At 39.9% G+C, this 19,428-nt stretch overlaps 1 protein-coding gene across 1 annotated transcript in view; it reads right to left on the reverse strand.

Annotated features, from left to right (window-relative positions):
• The window catches only part of LOC140310343 (zinc finger matrin-type protein 4-like), a 232,985-nt gene that overhangs the window by 193,562 nt on the left and 19,995 nt on the right, over positions 1-19,428 (reverse strand). Inside the window, exon 2 of the mRNA XM_072388619.1 lies at positions 13,646-13,747. Within this exon, the coding sequence (XP_072244720.1) occupies positions 13,646-13,747 (102 nt within the window). The remainder of the gene's footprint in view (positions 1-13,645; positions 13,748-19,428) is intronic.

Raw genomic sequence — 19,428 nt, forward strand, 5'->3', positions numbered from 1 at the left:
GCATCACCAAGTTTGATACCAGTCTCAAACGTTTCAACAATACTGCAGGCCAATACGGCAAACATTTATCTGAAAGGTTTGCATTAATGTACCTCACTTAAATGCAGATCAGGAAAAAACACAAGTGCATTCAACCATGAAAACCACACACACTGATGATATACTGTATGATCACACTGTATATGTGTTGAACTCCTAAGCTCCTCTCCACCACTTGCAAACCAATTAAGCAAGGCATCAGCAGCACAAACAGTTGAAAGGACAACTCATTTTCCAATGCATGCAAAGTAATGGAAACCAATTAGTGAAGTGTACAAAGAGCACAGTGAACATTAAATTCTCCCCCACAGCTGTTACTGTAGCTGCAGCGCCCCCCCCCCCCCCCAAAAGTCTTCAGCAGAATCATAATTCAACTTACAAGTAATACAGATTGTGAGCATAGAAAAACTTGCTATATATATAAAATATAAAATATTTTTAGATCTGTACAGTGGCTTTTTGTCAGAAGTCCCTCCAGTGTTGATGGGATCAGGTGATTTTCTTTTTTGATTAATAAAATTAAAGTACTGTCACGTCTTTAGTTTTTTTCAAATGTAATTCTGAACTGAGAGTTGGAAGGGTGTTATGTGTTACATAATCATGAGCAGTTTTTTTTGCCAGAACTTCTGCTTTTATAAAGGTACTCACACTTAGTGATAATCAATTAATCAGTGCAATTGATAAGCAGCTACTCCTTCCTTATTTTTTTCTTGAAGGCAGTAAATGTAGTCAGTTTTCTATGCACTCCTGTGTTTTGGGTTAGTTTTTGTTAAACAAATAATGACATTGTGTAATATGTCATATGTGCTCGTTAATCTGCTTCTTTAATGACTTTGCACACAGCAGGTAAGTCAGGGTAACAACATTGAATTGGAGTGAAACTATTAAAGAAAGATGCAAGGACGACTTAATAAACTGTTATGTGAACAACAGGTAAGTATTAACTTCTTAATGTTAATATGAAACACTCACAGCCATTGCTTTCTGAAGGATGCAGACAAAAAATAACTGAATCAGCCATCAGACTTTCATTGTATGCAGTCGCGGTTTTCTCAATGTTTACTATCTTACTACCTACTTCCTGTCAAGGCGGATTTCAACATAAAAGCTCCGCAACAATAAAAATGTTTCAACAGTCTTTTAACACATAAAACATGTTCAGTGCAGAACAATGATAAATCCTCCAACAAGAGAAACAGGTGCTGTACATTCAGTTACTCACACAACGACAGTATTTTACATAAATCCTCTGTACACTCTTTCTCCCATACCTCGATTAATGAGCATCCTGCGGTTTCTACTTTTCCTATGGAGTTACAGGCCGTAGTTTAGAAGAGGCTGTCATGCAGGGTTTCCAGCCCACAAAGAAATGCTGCAGTGCACATCCTGATCTGTATATATGCAAAGTGGCAAATGCATAAATTAACATGAGCCACAGTAGTCTTTGAACTGCGAACCATAGGGCGCTCTGATCCTCTCTGCAGGGGACTGCTGGCTTTGTTATGTTTGAGGGTTTAAAGATCAATTAAATTTTCCAGCCATCCACCATCACCCAAAAACTCAAAGGGATGCTGACCAGATTGGAGATCACCACTATAACGTGAGTTAGACTGCCAGTCTGTCAGAAATGTTTAACTTGAAGAGCAGAGAGAGATAACAGAACTTTACAGAGGCTTTAAAACTTTTGAGTGAAAAAAACTTTTCATTACTTTTTCAGTGATTGATTTAATTATTTATACCTCCTTCCCTTCAGTGGTAGACTGAATTTATCTGCATCCCACTGCCTCTTTGATTGGCGCTATATAAATAAAACTGAATTGAATTGAATAGTGGTAATAAGAGCAACTGCATGTGAAGAGAATGTATGTCTTTTTTTTTTAGACTTGAATTGTATCCAGTAATCCAGCTCAGACAGTCAATCCTGGTTCACATCCTCCTCCCACTGCAACATCTACCCCTGCACCTGCTGCCCCACTTCCACCACCTGTAGGCTTTGCTGTAGCTTCTTTGAGAAATTATCTCCGCTCCCCTTCCATACTATGCGGACCTCATCACAGGTTAGTGATGAGATCAGAGCCCAGACACCAAAGAGCGAGATGAAATAAGGATTTCAACAAAATGTTACCCGCATTTTACCTGAAGTACAAAGACCCCTTTAATTTTAGTTTGTGTGATGTCTGCTGTTTTATTAGAAGATGTTCTACTCCGCTACTCCTTCTACTCTGCTGAATCCTCACACAATGAGATGCAAGTCAGGCACAATCTGTCCTTCAATTGCAACTCCTTGGGATTCTAACCACTGGAAAACATTCAGCTCAGGCATCCTGCCTAAAAAAAATCACTGTTAAAAAATGTTATCCTTAAAGACATAAAAGGTAGAACACCCTCATTGTTCAACAAGTTGGATATAAATACAGCACAAAATAAATAATCATAACCAAACCTAAGCAAACAAAACAGAAATAGCTTATCTCCTTAAATGCAAACCATGTAGGATGTTTCATTGCAGGTTTTTTCCTCATTAGTTTTTTTGTTCTTGCTGTCATCAACATGACCCAAACATGTCAAGATTCATTAGACCCTAACCGACCTGAAAGAGAATCCAAACATGCCCTATCTCCAGGAGGCAATAAGCCAAGTGCTGTATTCAGCATTCACCACACAATAACAAAATTAATATTTAATTTGCATTGGTGCAGCTACTTCTTCCTGTCTCCTGCAACGCCCAGAAGAACAAAGCAGTTCTCCTGTTACCCATAGACAGTGAAGCCTACTTTAAATAGCACTCGACTGCAGTGCCCTAAGCACAGTCCCCTGCAGGGAACAGAGTAAACCAGGGAACTTCGTAAAACTCTCAGTACAAAAAAGTTTACTTAGATGCACAAACTTTTGACTAACTTTAAAGCCACCCCTCGTTTCTTGCTGTTTTGCCTTTCTTGTAATCTTTTCAAGTGGTTCTGAGCAATAGTTCTCTGGGCCATCTGAAGGTCTTTTAAAGATGTTTCTTTGGACATCTGGACATGTTTTTCACTCATTTTCATTCAAGTCCTTGTACCTGATAATTTTCAGAGGAATGTGTTTTTTTGTTAATTAAGCTATTTAACACTGATCTATAGATTATTCAAGCATAAAAAAGGCAACACAAGGAGCGGACCAATGTTGTGGCTAAACATAACAGAAAGCTTAGGAAAGAATGAATTTTAGGTTGCTTCTTAAGGCACTTTTTTTACCAGCAGCCTGTCGTAGAGACAAATCCCCTGAATAAAACGAACGCAGAAAAGTATAGTCCCATTTTTATCCACCATTTACTACCATCTGGAAAGCCTCTGAAAGGCAGTGGTTTCATATTTCAGCAGGACAATGACAATGACATACTGCAAATTAAATGAAAGCATGCCTGGATAGAAAAATGGATAATGGATCGGTCTTGGATTGACTAGAACCAGGACCACAAAACTGCTGAAGCACTGTGGGATCATCTTGACAGAGAACGGAAGGCAGCCAACATCCAAAGAAGAGCTTTGGGATGTCCTTCAAGAAGCCTGGAGAACTATTCCTGAAGTCTCATTAAATAAATGACAGAAAGCTTGTCTAAGAGGGTTCAGGCTGTGTTGGAGAATAAAGGAGCTCATACTAAAGTGCACCAAGTCTAGTGTAGTCTCAAATACTGCTTTTCCATTTAAATTAGGGGTGGCTGAGAACTTCTGCACAGCATTGTAGATATCCAACTGCTTCATGGAAATATCTGAACTGTGGAATTTCTCATTCTGGTCCTTAACACACTTAAAGACAAAGACCTGGATGACTCAGAATTCTCTGCTTATAAATTCAGACAGAAGTTGTTCTCTTTGGACCTGAACGCTTCAGGGAGAAACTGTCTAGCTATATAGTTACTCTAGATGGTGTTTCCTTGACTCCTAGTTCTACAGTGAGGCGCCTTGAAGTTATTTTTGACCAGAATTTATCATTTGACGCACATATAAAACTGGTTTCTAGGACTGCCTTCTTTCACCTTCGTAATATTGCTAAAATCAGGAACATCCTGTCTCAGGGTGATGCAGAGAAACTAGTTCATGCATTTGTTACTTCAAGATTGGACTACTGTAATTCTTTATTATTGGGCTGTCCCACATATTCTCTGAAAAGCCTCCAGCTGATCCAAAATGCTGCAGCCAGAGTTCTGATGAGAACTAACAGGAGAGATCATGTTTCTCCAGTTTTAGCTTCTCTTCATTGGCTCCCTGTTAAATTCAGAATAGATTCTTCTCCTCATATATAAAGCTCTTAATGACCAAGGTCTATCAAATACCATTGTTAGATATTTTCCCAACAGATCACTTTGCTCCCAAACAGCAGGTTTACTTGTGGTTCCCAGAGTTTCTAAAAGTAGAATGTCAGGCACCCTCTCTGTGGAACCAGCTGCCGGTAAATGTCCAGGAAGCAGACACCCTCTCCACCTTTAAGATTAGGCTTAAAACTTTCCTTTTTGATAAAGCTTATAGTTAGGGATGGCTCAGGTGATCCTGAAACATCCCATAGTTAAGCTGCTTTGACTGCTGGGGGGCCTCTTATGTCACACCTTTCCTCACTTTGCTCTTTCCCACCCCCCATTTAATTTCTCAAATGAAATTTTGTATATTTGGTATTATTGTGGTCATTAACTTGTGTTTCCCTATCCTTTGGTGTTTGTTGTCCCCTCTTTTCTGTCCTCTCAAACCCCAGCTGGTCAAGGCAGATGGCCTCCCTTCCAGAGTCTGGTTCTGTCAGAGGTTTCTTCCTGTTAAAAGGGAGTCATTTCTCTCCACAGTCACCTCATGCACGCTCAGGACTGAACCGAAGAGAAGTTTTGGTGCAATCTGTTGGTTTCTAGGTAATTGTTTTTAAATTGGCTCTGTATATATAAATTTAACTGATTTTGAATGTAATTAATTAGATTTGATTGGTTTATGATTACATTGAATTGAACTCCAATTGACTTCAATTGGACTGTATTATTGAAGTGCCTTGAGATGACATTTGTTGTAATTTGGCGCTATATAAATAAAACTGAATTGAATTTAAACTTAAGATAACAGGGCCTGTGTTTGTCATTACACAAGAGTTTGAGCTTGTGTTGTTGTTAAATCTATCAAATACTGCAGAATGCAGAAAGCTGTAAGGTGTGTGGGATCTTTTGCTCTTCATCTCACTGAGTAAATAAATGATGCCTTCTGTTGGTTTGGGAGATTTTTTTACCCTGGGCATAGGTATCATGAATAATAAATAGATTTGGTGAATAACCAACTTGTTTTTAATGTAATATGAAGAGTGTAGATACCAGTGTGCACAAACCGTAGAAAGTAGTTAAGAGTTAGTTTTACTTTTTGGAATTGGCTGCAGCTCAAACTGGTATTCAGTATTTGAGAGTTGAATGGCTTGTATTTATTTTCTGTTGCTATAAAAGGGTGCTGCTAAGATGAAATCTCATTCTAATTAATGATTTGTCACCTCAGCAACACCCTTTATGTCAACAGAGATCCAGTAAAATTATATGACTGACTCAAGGTCTCAAACTAATTTCTTCCAGCAGCCTGCCAACCTCTGTGTGGATCACAGTATTCATAAGAGTTTCTTCAGCTCCTCTCACCACATGTCCAACTGCAGGAAACCTCAATAAGACCCACTGGTCTTGCATCTCAAAGCAACAGTCAGTAAGAGGCAGCATCTGCAGAGAGAGATGGTTCATCACCTGACAAGACTCAGGCAGGGGGTAGGAAACTTACTGCTGTCTGAAGTGACTGATCAGGTGTCACTCTTACTATGTAAAGATAAATTATATCTGTAGATATTTGGCATGACTCTAAATTGTCCCTAGGAGTTAGTGTGAGCGTCGATGGTTGTGTGTCTTGTTTGGGTTAGGTGTTAGGTTAGGTGTCACCATAATGATTTCTGAGAAAGATTTATTGACTAAATAATTCAGGCCTGCTGGCACCAAAGATGTGTGGGGACCAGCCCAGATTTATTCTCCAAGGTATATATAACCAATGTGCTTTTCCAGTCTTGTTGACCATTGAAGGCACTTTTACTCTTCAAGCCACATAGAACATATGTGTGATTCATTGTTTTCCCCAAAGACCCGGGATATAGGATTGAATGACAAACCTTCTAATTGAGTAACAGCCCTAATTAGTTAGAACAGTGATACACAAGCTCATGGGTCTCCACTAGAACAAACTCATTGTACATATCTTTTTTCTTCAAATCTTGAATTTGATGCCAGCAACACACTTAAAAAAGTTAGGATAAAGGTATGTTTTTCACTTTGTCAGCTTTCCTCTTTCATGGTTTGAGAACTGAGGATTCAAATTGACGCAGTTTTTTGGAGGGATCTGTGTCCATTCTTGCTGAATCCAAGATTTAAGCTGATCAACAGTCCCTGGTTTCTGTTGTTTTCTGATTCTCCTCTTTATGAGGCCCCACACATTTTCAATAGGGATTTTTATTCGCAAAAACAGCTAAAGCGGGGACTAATCTTTCCAGAAAACTCGGCAAGATTTCTGCACAGACTTGACATATGGCTTCCTCCTTATGTAATTGTCAGAAAAGTTTGCTTATTATCATTAAATAAAAGTCACAGCCAAAGAGGCCATTTCATATCAAAACTTCACAAGGAGAAGTTGGGAGACAAAGAGAACTGTGTTTTAAGAAGGAATGTTGTCTCCCCACTGATCGTTATCTTTGTAGCTCCCCAAATAAGGAGATGCCTCCAAACTAAGGAGATATGCCAGACCTGGGCACATAGAGGATTGTATCTGTGTGTGTGTGTGTCACCTAATAAAAGAGCAAGGCAGGCAACCACTCATTGGAGAACTCTTGTGAATCTGCAGAGAGAAGGTTCGTGTGTTGTTCTCCCCTTGCAAGTAAAATTCTGAGGCCTCTGAGGGATTTCTTGGTTTCATACCGTTGTCTGTTAGTTAATTTTTCTAACAGTAATATAGTTACAGTTAATTACAGTTAATATTTCTGGATGCAGCCATGGACTATTTTAAGTGGAAATGGTTTTCCAAGGTACTCCTGAGCCTGTGTGTTTATACAGATCATAGTGGCATGATGATGATGGTTTCCCATTCTGTGCTGCCAGAGGACTTGAACGTCCATCTGTGGTTTCTATCTTTGGTCTTTATCACTGAGATTTCCTCAGACTCCCTGAATCTTTTCACAAAGTTATGCCCCATAGACATTGAAAGATCTTGTTTTTTTCTATAAAACATTGCGAAATATTTTTTTAAATTTCTTTTGCATGATTCACTGACAAAATTCTGTTAGAGTTTGTGGTTTTTCAATTTTATATTGTGACTTTGCTAGATTTCCTTGTCTTGGTTTTTCTGTGCTTTGTTTGATTCTGTTTTTGTTTGTGTTCTTATTTTTCTGGAGTTATTAGTTTGAGGTAGGATTTTTGTTTCTTGTCTCCCTTTTATGATTTGCTTTTGCTTATATTTACCTTCAGGGGCGGACTGGTAATCTGTGCGTTCTGGAAAAGTCCAGAACGGCCACCCTTTCCACACTTTCCCGTTGATGGATAGTGGAAAGATATCAGTTTTCTTCCTCCTGAAATCGATGATGACCTGTTTTGTTTTGGAGGTGTTGAGGAGCAGATTGTTTTCCCTGCACCATGCTGCCACCTGCTCCATCTCCTCCCTGTAAGCGGTCTGATCCCCCCCTGAGATGAGCCCCACCACTGTGGTGTCATCAGCATATTTGACAATGGTGTTGCTGTGGTGGGTGGAGGTGCAGTCGTAGGTGTACAGGATGTAGAGTAAAGGGCTCAGCACACAGCCCTGTGGGGAGCCAGTGCTGAGGCTCAGGGCCGTGGATGTGTGTAGGCCCATTCTAACCCTCTAACTGCGACCAGACAGGAAGCTCTTGATCCATGTACAGGTGGAGTTTGGAAGATCCAAATCCATCAGTTTGCCAACCAGTTTATGTGGGAGGATCGTGTTAAATGCAGAGCAGGAGTCTTCAAAGAGGACCCGGACGTAGGTCCCCTGATGCTCCAGGCGTGAAAACGCAGTGTGGAGGGTTGTGGCTACTCTATCGTCTGTGGATCTGTTCACCCTGTATGGAAACTAGTGTGAGTTACAATTTGGTGGGAGGGGTGAGGTGATATGAACAGTTTTACAAAGCTCTTCATCACCACTGGGGTGAGTGCAACTAGCCGATAGTCAATGAAACTGGTGAGGTGGGGTTTCTTGGGCAGGGGGACTATGATGGAGGACTTCAGGCAGGGTGGGACAGTGGACTGGGAGAGTGACTGGTTGAAAATCCTGGTGAAGAGAGGCGGTGGCTGCCTAGGCATGATGCTCATGTAGTTCTGAGCTCCGTCTCAAAGGTCTGATAATACACAAAATATCCTACAATTCGGAAACTATTCTAGTTTAACTTACGTCTAAGTATCGCTACAAAATGTCAAGCGGGAGAGAAGCAAGAAATAAATTGTCTACGGACGAGACAGCAGGCAAACAGAAAGTTTTGGGCCAAGAACCGGAGGACACTTCAAACGCAGTCAACTTGTTAGCATTGCGTGAGCAAGAAGAAAGGCTAACCGGAAAAGTTAAGTTGGCTGTGAGAGAGGCAGTCTAGGAAATGCTTGCCGGTGAAATCCAAGCCCTGAAAGCTATGATTGAAGCCTCCAACTCGGCAGTAAACAAACTCAGCGGGGATATCGCACAGCAAGCAAGGTCGGTAGAAAGCTGCAGGGGAGGCTAGACGCTACATTGGCTAACATCAGAGTAGTGAAACACGATGTGGGTGACCTCCAGAAAGAGCTAGTGAACCTCTGCCAGAAAGTCCCTGAGATGGAGGACAGATTATGGAGGTCTAATCTCCGACTTGTCGGCCTGCGAGAGTCAGCGGAGGGGTTTTCTGAACAAAACCATTCAGCTCTCTTGACCCTGAAATTTGAACTGAATAATTTTCTTAAGGCTAAAGCTGAGTTTATAATTCATCGTACAAGACTCACATATTGCATGTTCTCCCTGTGTATGCGTGAGTTCTCTCTGGGTACTCCTGACTTCCTCCCACTGTCCAAAACCATGCATGTAAGGTTAATTGGTGTCTCTAAAATTGTCCTTGAAAAGGAGTGAGTGTGAGCTTGTGTGGTTGTTTGTCTCATTTGTTTCTGTGTGACCCTCTGATGGACTGGCGACCTGTCCAGGGTGTACCATGACTGGGATAGGCTCCAGTCCCCCCCGTGACCCGACCGACGGATTAAGTGGGTATAGAAAATGGATGGATGGATGGAGACTCACATATCAGAGATGATTATGAAAAGATCAAGTAAGCTTTTAGCTGCCAGATTTAAAAAAAATAATGATTTTCCACTATCAGTGCAATCCACACATCATCTGGACTCGTCACCTGTGACCCAGGTGAAATAAATAATACTTTTGCAGAATTTTATTCTCGTCTCTATACGGCAGACCCTGCTCCTGACTTGCCTGCCCTTAAATTGTATCTGTCAGAACTTAAATAAACATCACTGACTGACACTGATGCAGAATCCCTTGAAATACCACTTACTCTTTTAGAACTTAGAGGTATTGAGCTCAATGCAAATGGGAAATAGCCTAGCCTTGCCTAGCCTCCAGAGTTGTTTTTGGAACTGTGGGATATTGTTGGGCCATTGCTTTTAAATTCTCTTAACTATGCTTTAGACACTGGTTCCTTCCATTGTGAACAAAATACATCTCTCATATCGGTCCTGCTTAAGAAAGATCAACCACATTTGAGATGCGGTAGTTACAGGCTACATGGCCGATATCACATATCACAACAGAACTGAAGCTTTTTGCCAAGTGTTAAGTCAGTGCCAAGTCAGAAGATTGGAGCCATGTATAGATAAATTAATTCATTGTAACCAAACATGCTCTTTAAAGGGGAGACTTGCATCAGACAAAATCCGATGCCTTTTCCATATATTACATGAATCGGACACACACCCCGCAGCTATATTCAGCTTGGATGCGCCAAAAGCCTTCGATCGAAAATTTTGCTTTACGCTGACTATGTATTACTTTTTTTTACTAACATCTAACTAAAATTTGAGTCTCTACCTCAAATACTCTAGGCCTTCATGCAGTTCAGCCTATCTCTGGCTATAAAATGAACTGGGATAAATCCATCCTCGTTCCTTTAAATGCCCCTGCAAAACACCTCACTTTACCAGTCATCGAACATATTCAATGGCATAAATGGCATTTACATATCTAGGCATAACTGTAACAAATTTCTCAGATATATCCATGCAAATTACAATAAACTTAAAACGGAGATTGCATCGGACATTCAGAGGTGGTCTGATCTCAAGATGTCACTGGTAAATGGACTTGTACTTGTATAGCGCTTTTCTAGTCTAACTGACCACTCAAAGCGCTTCACTACATGCCGCATTCACCCCACTCATACAGCACGTCTTAAGATTCATAACTACGTGCTTTTCTAATCATACATACACACATTCATACCCCAGTGATACACTGGGAGGCAGTGTCTTGCCCAAGGACACTTCGACATGTAGCCTGGGAAAGCCAGAGTTGAACCACCGACCTTCCGATTGGTGGGCGACTGCTCTTCCTCCTGAGCTACCGCCGCAATCTGACACCTTCAGATTTGAAATCCTAATTTGCAGCTCATACAATACAAAATACTTCACAGAACACATTATACAGGACAAAGGATGTTCTGGATGGGTCTAACACACTCAAACATCTGCTCACATTGCACAGATAACACACCTGATGATTATGCACACGCTTTGTGGTTTTGTGCACCTGTCCAGAAGTTCTGGCTTGAGGTCTGTGAGGACCTATCAACATACATAATTAACACATCATACATGGTCCTCACAGTGCTTTATAGCTTTATCACATAGTGGTGGTGGTAGTGGGCTGCTGTCCCATCGCTCTGGGTGGTTGGGTGTGCGCTGGGGGGGGCTGTGTGGCTTCGGGCATCTGGTGGTCAATGAAACAGTTGTGTTTCATGTTACTGGGCTAAACAGTTGTGTTATCCTGTGGTTTGAGGTCATCTATATCCACAGATGTGTTGTATGCAATTGCTGCTACTTGTGTTTTTTTGTTTGTTTGTTTGTGTATGTATTTGTTTTTTCTCTTCTTGTCTGCTTTCAGGTGCTCCTGGTGGCGCTAAGGCTGGATTCCCCACAGACACCGTGGATTGTCTTCTGTTTTGTTTTTACAGGTGTAGCAGCTGGTTGTCTGGTTTGTCATTGTTTGTCTCTTTATATTTCTTTTTCTGTTCCGTTTCTTTTTCTTTGCTCTTCCTCTTTCCCTGTTCCCTGGTCCGGTTCAGCACTATTACATGTTAAGTATTGTTGCAAAGATAAATAAATAAGCAGTTGATGGACATCAAGGGGAGCTTTACGTTCATAAAGCTTCCCTTGGCAAAGCAAATCTGCTTGGCATAAATGGTATTCAGATTACAAAATGCTGCCATAATGCTGGACAGGAGAAGGGGAAAAATTAAAAATTAAAAAATAAATAGATAACAGTCACATACTCCAGATCTGGGGAGCAGTGGTTGTCAACAGTCACTGAGTTAGTGCACCAGTTGTTGCTGACATAAACACCCTCCTCTGCTCTTCCCGGAGTCCCTAATCCTGTCATGATGCTGTACTGTGTAGCCTGTTTGCTTGATAGCAGAGTCTAGGATAAATGGATGAAGCCAGGTGTATGTAATCAGACAAATACATGAAGCTGTCCTTCATGCCGTTCATCAGAAAAATGCTGGGAAGCGGTGGTCTGTCTGGCTGCTTCCGTTGCCTAGCTAGCGCACCGGCCCTGCAACCTCGCTTCTGCTTCCTCTCCCTTCGACGCCTCACCGCAGGTTACAATAATCCACTGGGATCTTGTGTGAGTGGAGAAAGTCGCCTGTAACACACCACTCTTAGCAAACTCCGATCTTAAGGAGATCACGATGGCTGTAGATAATGTTTGCCCAACACAATGTGCACAGGACTTGAAACAACACGTATCTAAACAGCCAAACACAGCACTGACCGAAAAAACATTGAGGTTCTGCAACACTGTGTGCTGCCATCTTGCACTCAATAACAGACTCAATTTTATATCCAATCCTGACACCAACTAATATGCTGATTGTAGAATCTTCCAGTTACTTTGTAACTTGCGTATTCTTTAAACTTTTTTGTCATTGCCTCCTCCAATTTTTATTTTTTTTGTTGTTGACATATTTTGAATTTGCTTGAAGTTGAATATGAAAACGATTTCTTTGGACTTTTGTTTTGTTTGAACAAATTAATGAATTACAGATTTGGAATCAGGGTATCATTCGTTCTTTCCTTTTTCAATTGCAAATCAAAAATCAAATAATGAAAAATTGACTGGTTATCTTGTTTTTTTGTTTTTCATTATAACACCAAAGAAAATACCTGTCTTTTCATATTTCACTTTTAGGCTCAGTTCAAAGATACAAAATGGAAAAACCGGCACCAGGACAGAGTTTGATTTTAATATCTAATTGGTCGGGTTTACATGACCCCATCGAGCGTGAGTTGTTGGGAAAGTATTTTTGTAAATAAACTTCAAGGTTCAGCTTCAGGGAAATGCTGAGGCAAGTCCACTGGAAGAAAACCAGCACCCAATATCCTACCACCCTGTAATATAGCTACATGTGTGGCATTTTTACCAAATTAATACATTTGGAAATCAGTCCAAAATTCAGCGAATAATTCTACTTTAAGATTGAGGAGTACCTTTTTCCTTCGTAAATTCATGCACCGTTGCCACTGCTAGCCCTGTACCAAGCGGCGCTTTAGACATGCCTTTGCACTGTTGATGCAGCGTCTATGTATATATCTGATGCAGCCTGACCAAACTTCTGGGTCAAGTAAACCCGACCAATTAAACCTTAAAATGAAATTCTGTCCTGGTGCCTGTTTTTCCAGAATTCCACCTCTTGAGCAAAGTTAATGAATTTGAAACCCCTCTGTTTACCAATCACTGAGGACACAACATTTATATCATCCATCCATCTCATTCCTGAACAAACAGCAAACAAGCTGAACACAAAAATATCAGGATGATGAAGCCTGACTGAGATTAGTTGATTATGTTATCATTGAAAATACTAAACAGTGAGCCATGTGAGGTGCTGGAACTGGAAAAATCAAGAACAATTTCAGGGTTCGCAACTCATGTTGAAAAAAGATATGAGCTAAATTTATACTATTTTACAGTAGCTTTTTAGAGAAGGTTTTGTTATGTAACTGGGATTAAATGTGATGGCACCTTTTAACATTTGGGTTTTAGGAATCAAGCATGAAAACTGTTTTAAAGCACGAACTGAGTGCTGCCAATGTTCAATTTGATTGACAATCATGCTTTCATTTCCAAAACTTTCCCTTAGCTGAGATAGAATGAGAAAATAACTAAGTAAACTCAGGTGTGATGTGTGTTTCCTGACAGCTGCATGGTTCGGGTGTATGGATCTGTCTGGTGTCTCTGGAGGAGGAGCCACAGTAGTGTAATGCTGAGATTATATTAGCATCACAGGAGCAGTGTAATGTGTCCAACTCAGGTGATGTAATGCTCACCTCATAATGGGCAACCCTCTGTGACTCAGAGATGAGCTGAGCGCTGCACACTTTGCAGTAGCTGTCTGTGAAAAGCCCTTGGTCCACCTCCGTTGACTTCATCTGGAGAAGGAGACAAACGTCAAACCTGGTTGAAATGAGCCACAATTTATCTAAACTGCAAGTTGAACCACACAGTACCTCATTCAGGATCCTAAAAGAAATCTATGCCCACAATATTCAGAACTAACACAAGTAAAAACAATCTGAGTTTTGTTGTCACTATCATGCAGCTTTGTTTTATAGGTCTGCAGGGAGCTGAGACAAACCAGCCAAGATGTATTACAGCAAGTAGACAATCTAATTTCATACTTTCATTGCTGTTAATCAATTTTTCATTACATCCAGCATTTAGAGTAAGTGACAGATACTGAGGAGATTTTGCACGCAATGAATCAGAAAAAAACGTTTAAAGTCAAATGTCCCTCAAAGATCCCAGACACAAAAGCTGAAATTCTAGTTCATGATGATAGATAAATAAATAACAACAGATTACGCTGACAGCTATTCTCAAAATTCATTAAACTATATAAGGGAACTTGAACACATAATGCAGCACTCAACCAGAGTAGTATGCGGGAGAAAAAAGGAGTTCACAGGGGCAACACAAATCCTTCATTCCCACAGCTGAGCCATTTCTGCTCTCTATAACTAATTCAGCCCGGTTTCCATTAGTGGTTCACATTTCATACTTGGAAGCAATCAGGCTCAACTCATTCCCATTAGTCAGGCACGTCTTAATTAGAAGCAGTGGGATGAATAAGAACCGAGGTTGTCTGTGTATTAAAGGAAAGTCTCTCCAACTTGTTTGAATACATTTCCTGAAAATTTTGATCAAACAATCTGAACTTTTTAATTTTGTTCTAATTAGCATACAAATTTTCTAAGAAATCCTCAGAGTTTTCAGATTCATTCTGATAAACAGCTGATGGCTAACCAACCGGATACCGTGGTGGTTGACAAACTGCAGAAGAAGGCAGAGGGAACAAATGTAACAATTTCAAGCAACAGCAACACCAAGAAGAAACAGAAGAAGCTCAAAAAATATCAAGTGCTACAGGAGGAAGATGAAAAGGTGTGGGAAGTGAAGGCAACAGTGGTGCTAATGGTAATAGGAGCACTCTGGAAAGTGACCCCCCAAAGAGGGAGAGTGGCTTCAATAGATCCAAAGAACAACATCAGAAATCTCTGTCCAGAAAAGAGCAGTCCTGGGAACAGCTAAGATACTGTGTAGAATCCTCAAGCTCCCAGGCCTCTGGTAGAGGACCCCAGCTTGAGAAGGGCCACAATAAGGGCAAATGTGGAGTTTACTTTTTCCTTTTTTGGCTTTGTTCTATATATGTTATGACATACTTTTGTTTGAAGATATAGATAGATTATACACAAATATAAAAGTCAGAGTCCGTGTTGCTGTTAACTATTGTTAAATTTATTAAATACTGCAAATGCAGAAAGCTGTAAAATGTGTGGGATCTTTTTTCTCTTTATCTCGAAAAGTAAATAAATTATACCTGCAGCACACAGTTGTTGGGGAAATGGGTGAGATGGAAGAAATTTAACCCGTCTCTTAAGACCACAAACTGCAGGAAGCAGTTAAGAGTCAGAGTTTTACTTTTTAGGCTCAGCTGCAGCCCAAACTTATATTTATTAATATTTGAGATTTTAAGAAAATCTGTAAACAACTACCCAGTATTTACATCTCAGCAGCAATACATATCATGAAACATGAATAGCTAATGTTTTAAGATCCTAAATAATATACTGACTCACAGTATACTTTCCATCTCAGCAGGATGCTCTTTCTTTTCCTCCTTAGCATTTACAGTCAGTTTCCCATGACATAAGACAGCCTTGGCAATCATTTACAGCAGGAAGCACTCTTTCTCTCAGCCGTTGCCCTTCTATCTGGTTTCCTGCAGCCCAGAGACCACAGCCAGTCTGATAGGACAGGGCTAAAACATTTTGGGGACAGAAGTGTCTGGAGACAAACGGCTCAGAAAGACGAACAATATGAATAAATCAGTCATGCCACTCTCCAGTCCTGTATTCAGTTGAGAGTAGCGTTGTTTCCCGTTCAGATTCTACAAGACAAACAACATAAATGAGAGCCTTTGACAGCGCTATCAGCTTGTGCCAGTTGTGGCGGCACTGCCTGTTTTAGCATTGGTGCACAGATGCTGGAAATGAATGATTAATCACCCTAAATTCTGAAGCAACAGCGGCAACATCAGCAGGAGCCTGGGAAGAAAAACAGCTCTTATCTCAGACTTTATTTTCCATAGCCAGAGCAAGGTTTCATTGTTACTTCTTTAGTGTTAATTCTGCATTTTCACCTCAGTTTGAGACTGAGTTGTGGTTGTTTTAAACTGATAATGAAAACACACAAATGGCTGTTTATATTTCATGTCTTCATGATGCATAACGCTGGAGGCCCAATGATTGCATCTATCGTCAGGATGTCAGCTCTGATAACCCAGCTGTTTGTCCAAAATTTAGAAGTGTCACAAATTGTGAGAAGGCAGCAGATCCCTTGGCTTTCTCCTGTTGACGTGATGTGACAGGAATTACAGCACATACATATTAAAATGTGTAAGCTGCAACCATGTAGAGCTTGTAGCTGTCTAAACTAACTTGTCCCCTAACTATGTACTAATTCAAATCACTCCTGGTGAGAGTAAAATAGAAAAGACAGGAATCAAGAGTGAGAAAGTCCAGTCCTCTGGTACCACAGTTCAGAATATCACAAAGGTCTGTGGATCAGTGCCTTCTGCCATGACCTCTTTTATTCCTTATAAGCAGCTGTGTTCAATTCCACATGAGCAAGATGTAGAAAATGGACCTTAACTTTTGTCTGCCAATAAAGTCAATAAAGAGAGTTTATTGCATGCTATATTTCGCAGTTCTGGAACAAGTCATGAAAAGGGAAAGAAAGATTTGGAGGAGACCAATTTCTATTGTAAAGAACAATGGGTTTAAACGTATTCTCTTTAATTTGAACATCATCTTTATCAGATGATTGATTAGATGAATTGCTGTAATGAAAAGACATGTTAGAGTGTGAACCAGAAGTAAAACCAGACAACTACGTAATCTGAACAATGACAGCATTGTGAATGTTCTTTGCTGACATTTGAGTATCAGGACACATACAGTCATAGTGGGAGGAAACTACTCCCTCTGTCAATCCAGAGGTTTACGTATGAGGACATACTGAATGTGGTTTTGACCACACTAAAAAGAGTATTTGGGCTGTAGTTGCACTTTCTTTACACAAATCTCACTTAATTGTTTGGTTTAGTGATAGCAACTTACTTTTGTGGATTCAATTAACCTGAAAATCATAGTTTGTCATCTGATATTAGTTTTCTACTCTGAGTCAAAGTTCAACAATTAGGTTTAACATATGCTTAGTATCCTTCGTCTGACCGATTGCAATTCAGCTGCCATTATGCCATTATCTTTGAGCATCAACTGCAGACTAGATTTTCCATTTTGATGAGGAGTTGTGTAAAGTACTTTTAAGTAGATTATAATTTAGAGCTATCTTGCTTTGTAGAGTCAGCAAGGGTTTTTTTTTTCTCCAATCTAGGAGTTGATGGTTAAAAACAATAAGTACTCATAAATAATCACAATAATCCCCCACTTAAAGAGAAAAGGTATATCCCTTATGAAGTTAAAAAAGAAACATCACAGCTTCTTTTGTCATGAACCGTGAAGACACAGAACACAGATGCAGGATCTTTATCAATAATAGTGTTTATTAATAATAATAATCACTCGTAACCTCTTTGACAGAGCAAAGCAATGGGCTATAAAACTCCTAACACACTCGCCTCGATACCTATCGAGAGGAGAGTGTGACTATAAAACTTATTAAAAAAAAATTCTCTCCACTCCAGGAGGACAAAAACAAAGGCTATATCAAATTACAACTTAACTTACCCCTGTCCTAAAAGTCGGAGGCACTATAAAAACTTTAACAGAAAACAAAACACTCCATCTAATGGAGTAGCTATAAACTTTAATCTAATAATGAAAAAACACTCCACTGACAGAGGACTATAAACGTATTGAAAGAAAACAAGAATCACTCTAAAGGGAGGAAAACAAAACAGGCTATTACAAGAATCGCATGATCTTCAACTAAGACTATGACAAATTATCAACAAAAAACCATTCTGAAAGAGGGACTGCATCAGAACAATATCTTTTGTTTAACAAGACTATGGTCGCTATGAACAGGGCTAGAGTGAGAACGCTCAAGGAGACAAATTTAACACACTGGTACGGAACAGAGGGAGACGCAGACTATTTGAACACATGAGGGATCAAGGGGAACAGGTGGAAACACTTTGGGAATCAGGGAAGACAATCAGACGCTTGATTCAGGGGGAAAGGCAAGGTACCTGAAACGAGAGGGAAGTTAGCATTTCAAAATAAAACAGGAAGTGACCAAACAAAACAGGATTCAAAACTAAAGGTGTCTCCAAGAACTGACATCTTTCTATTAATGTATATTCTTTTGTGCAGAAACTGTTTAAGGAACTGTAATAGTAGTGAAAGTTTAATTTGTGCAATGGAGATTTCTTTTTGGCTAACTTGAATTTCTAATCCCCAAGAAAGCGTTGTAGCACCACAGCGGGTTCTGCCAGACCGTGTTTCCCAGCATGCGTCACTAATTGTTTTGTTAATTCTGGTTATAAAAACCGCAGCTGCTATTTAATTTAATAATACAAATGTGTGTAGTTTTTCATGATGTAATTTTCTGTTTGGTCTGATCTTTTGCTGGTGGAAGGAAGCGCGAAAACTTCCACAGCAATTTGGTGTCATCCCGTGGTATCCCATGAGCAGCCATTCAGGATGAAGCATGGAAAGTGACAGGCCATCCTGGAAAGAACCTAATTATGTCTGCTCCAATGACTCCAAGGACCTACTCCTGGTGGGACACATCCAAAACAGCAGCACATACATGGGCAGCGGTGAAAATGGAGGACTTAGCTATCCCATCAGTGGTAGCTGAAACTAAAATATGCAGTAGGCTTTACAGGAAACCAATATAATGGTGAAAAATAGCTCTCAGGACTATAGTTGTAGGACCATCAAATTAACTGTTGTAATTTATTGTTGCAGTGTTTCAGTACCTACAGCTGCCATGCATCAAATTTATAATTTATAATTTATAAACATAATATGTAGGCCAAGTTCTGAAGCATATTCAGTTTGCGAGTCTTTATTTGGAAATTTCAAGAAGTCAGACATAATAAACTGATGTATTTGAGTTTCATGTTATTTAGGGTTTGAGATGGTGCATAATTTTTCTGGATAAAATTCACCCAAGACTATATTAATCTCCTGGGGAATCTTTGGCTTTGTCCTCCAAAGTTTTCCGGTCTAAGACCACATTCTGTAATTACTCAATGTTGAAAGGCAGTATAGAAGCTTTGATTACAGAGGAGCAAAGTTATTATTTCATAATCCCTCTTCCCTTTGTATTGTTAATGCATTCCAAATTGTAACAACAGTAAACAAGCAAGCTAGATAGAACAGCACTCTTTTGAAATGTAGTTAACAATACGCTGATATCCCTTCATCCTACAGTACTTCTGTAGGCACTTGGTCATTGCTGCAATTAGGAGATAGATAACCCTGTATAATTCATGATAAAGAGACAATTTATACAAGTTTAGAAAAAATAGCGCACCATTTATAGAGCTTTGGCTTTTAACCAGCAAGTCTAAGGGAAC

This window comes from Leuresthes tenuis, unplaced genomic scaffold, assembly GCF_036924035.1.
Source record: "Leuresthes tenuis unplaced genomic scaffold, fLeuTen1.0.hap1 SCAF_6, whole genome shotgun sequence".
Lineage (NCBI taxonomy): Eukaryota > Metazoa > Chordata > Actinopteri > Atheriniformes > Atherinopsidae > Leuresthes > Leuresthes tenuis.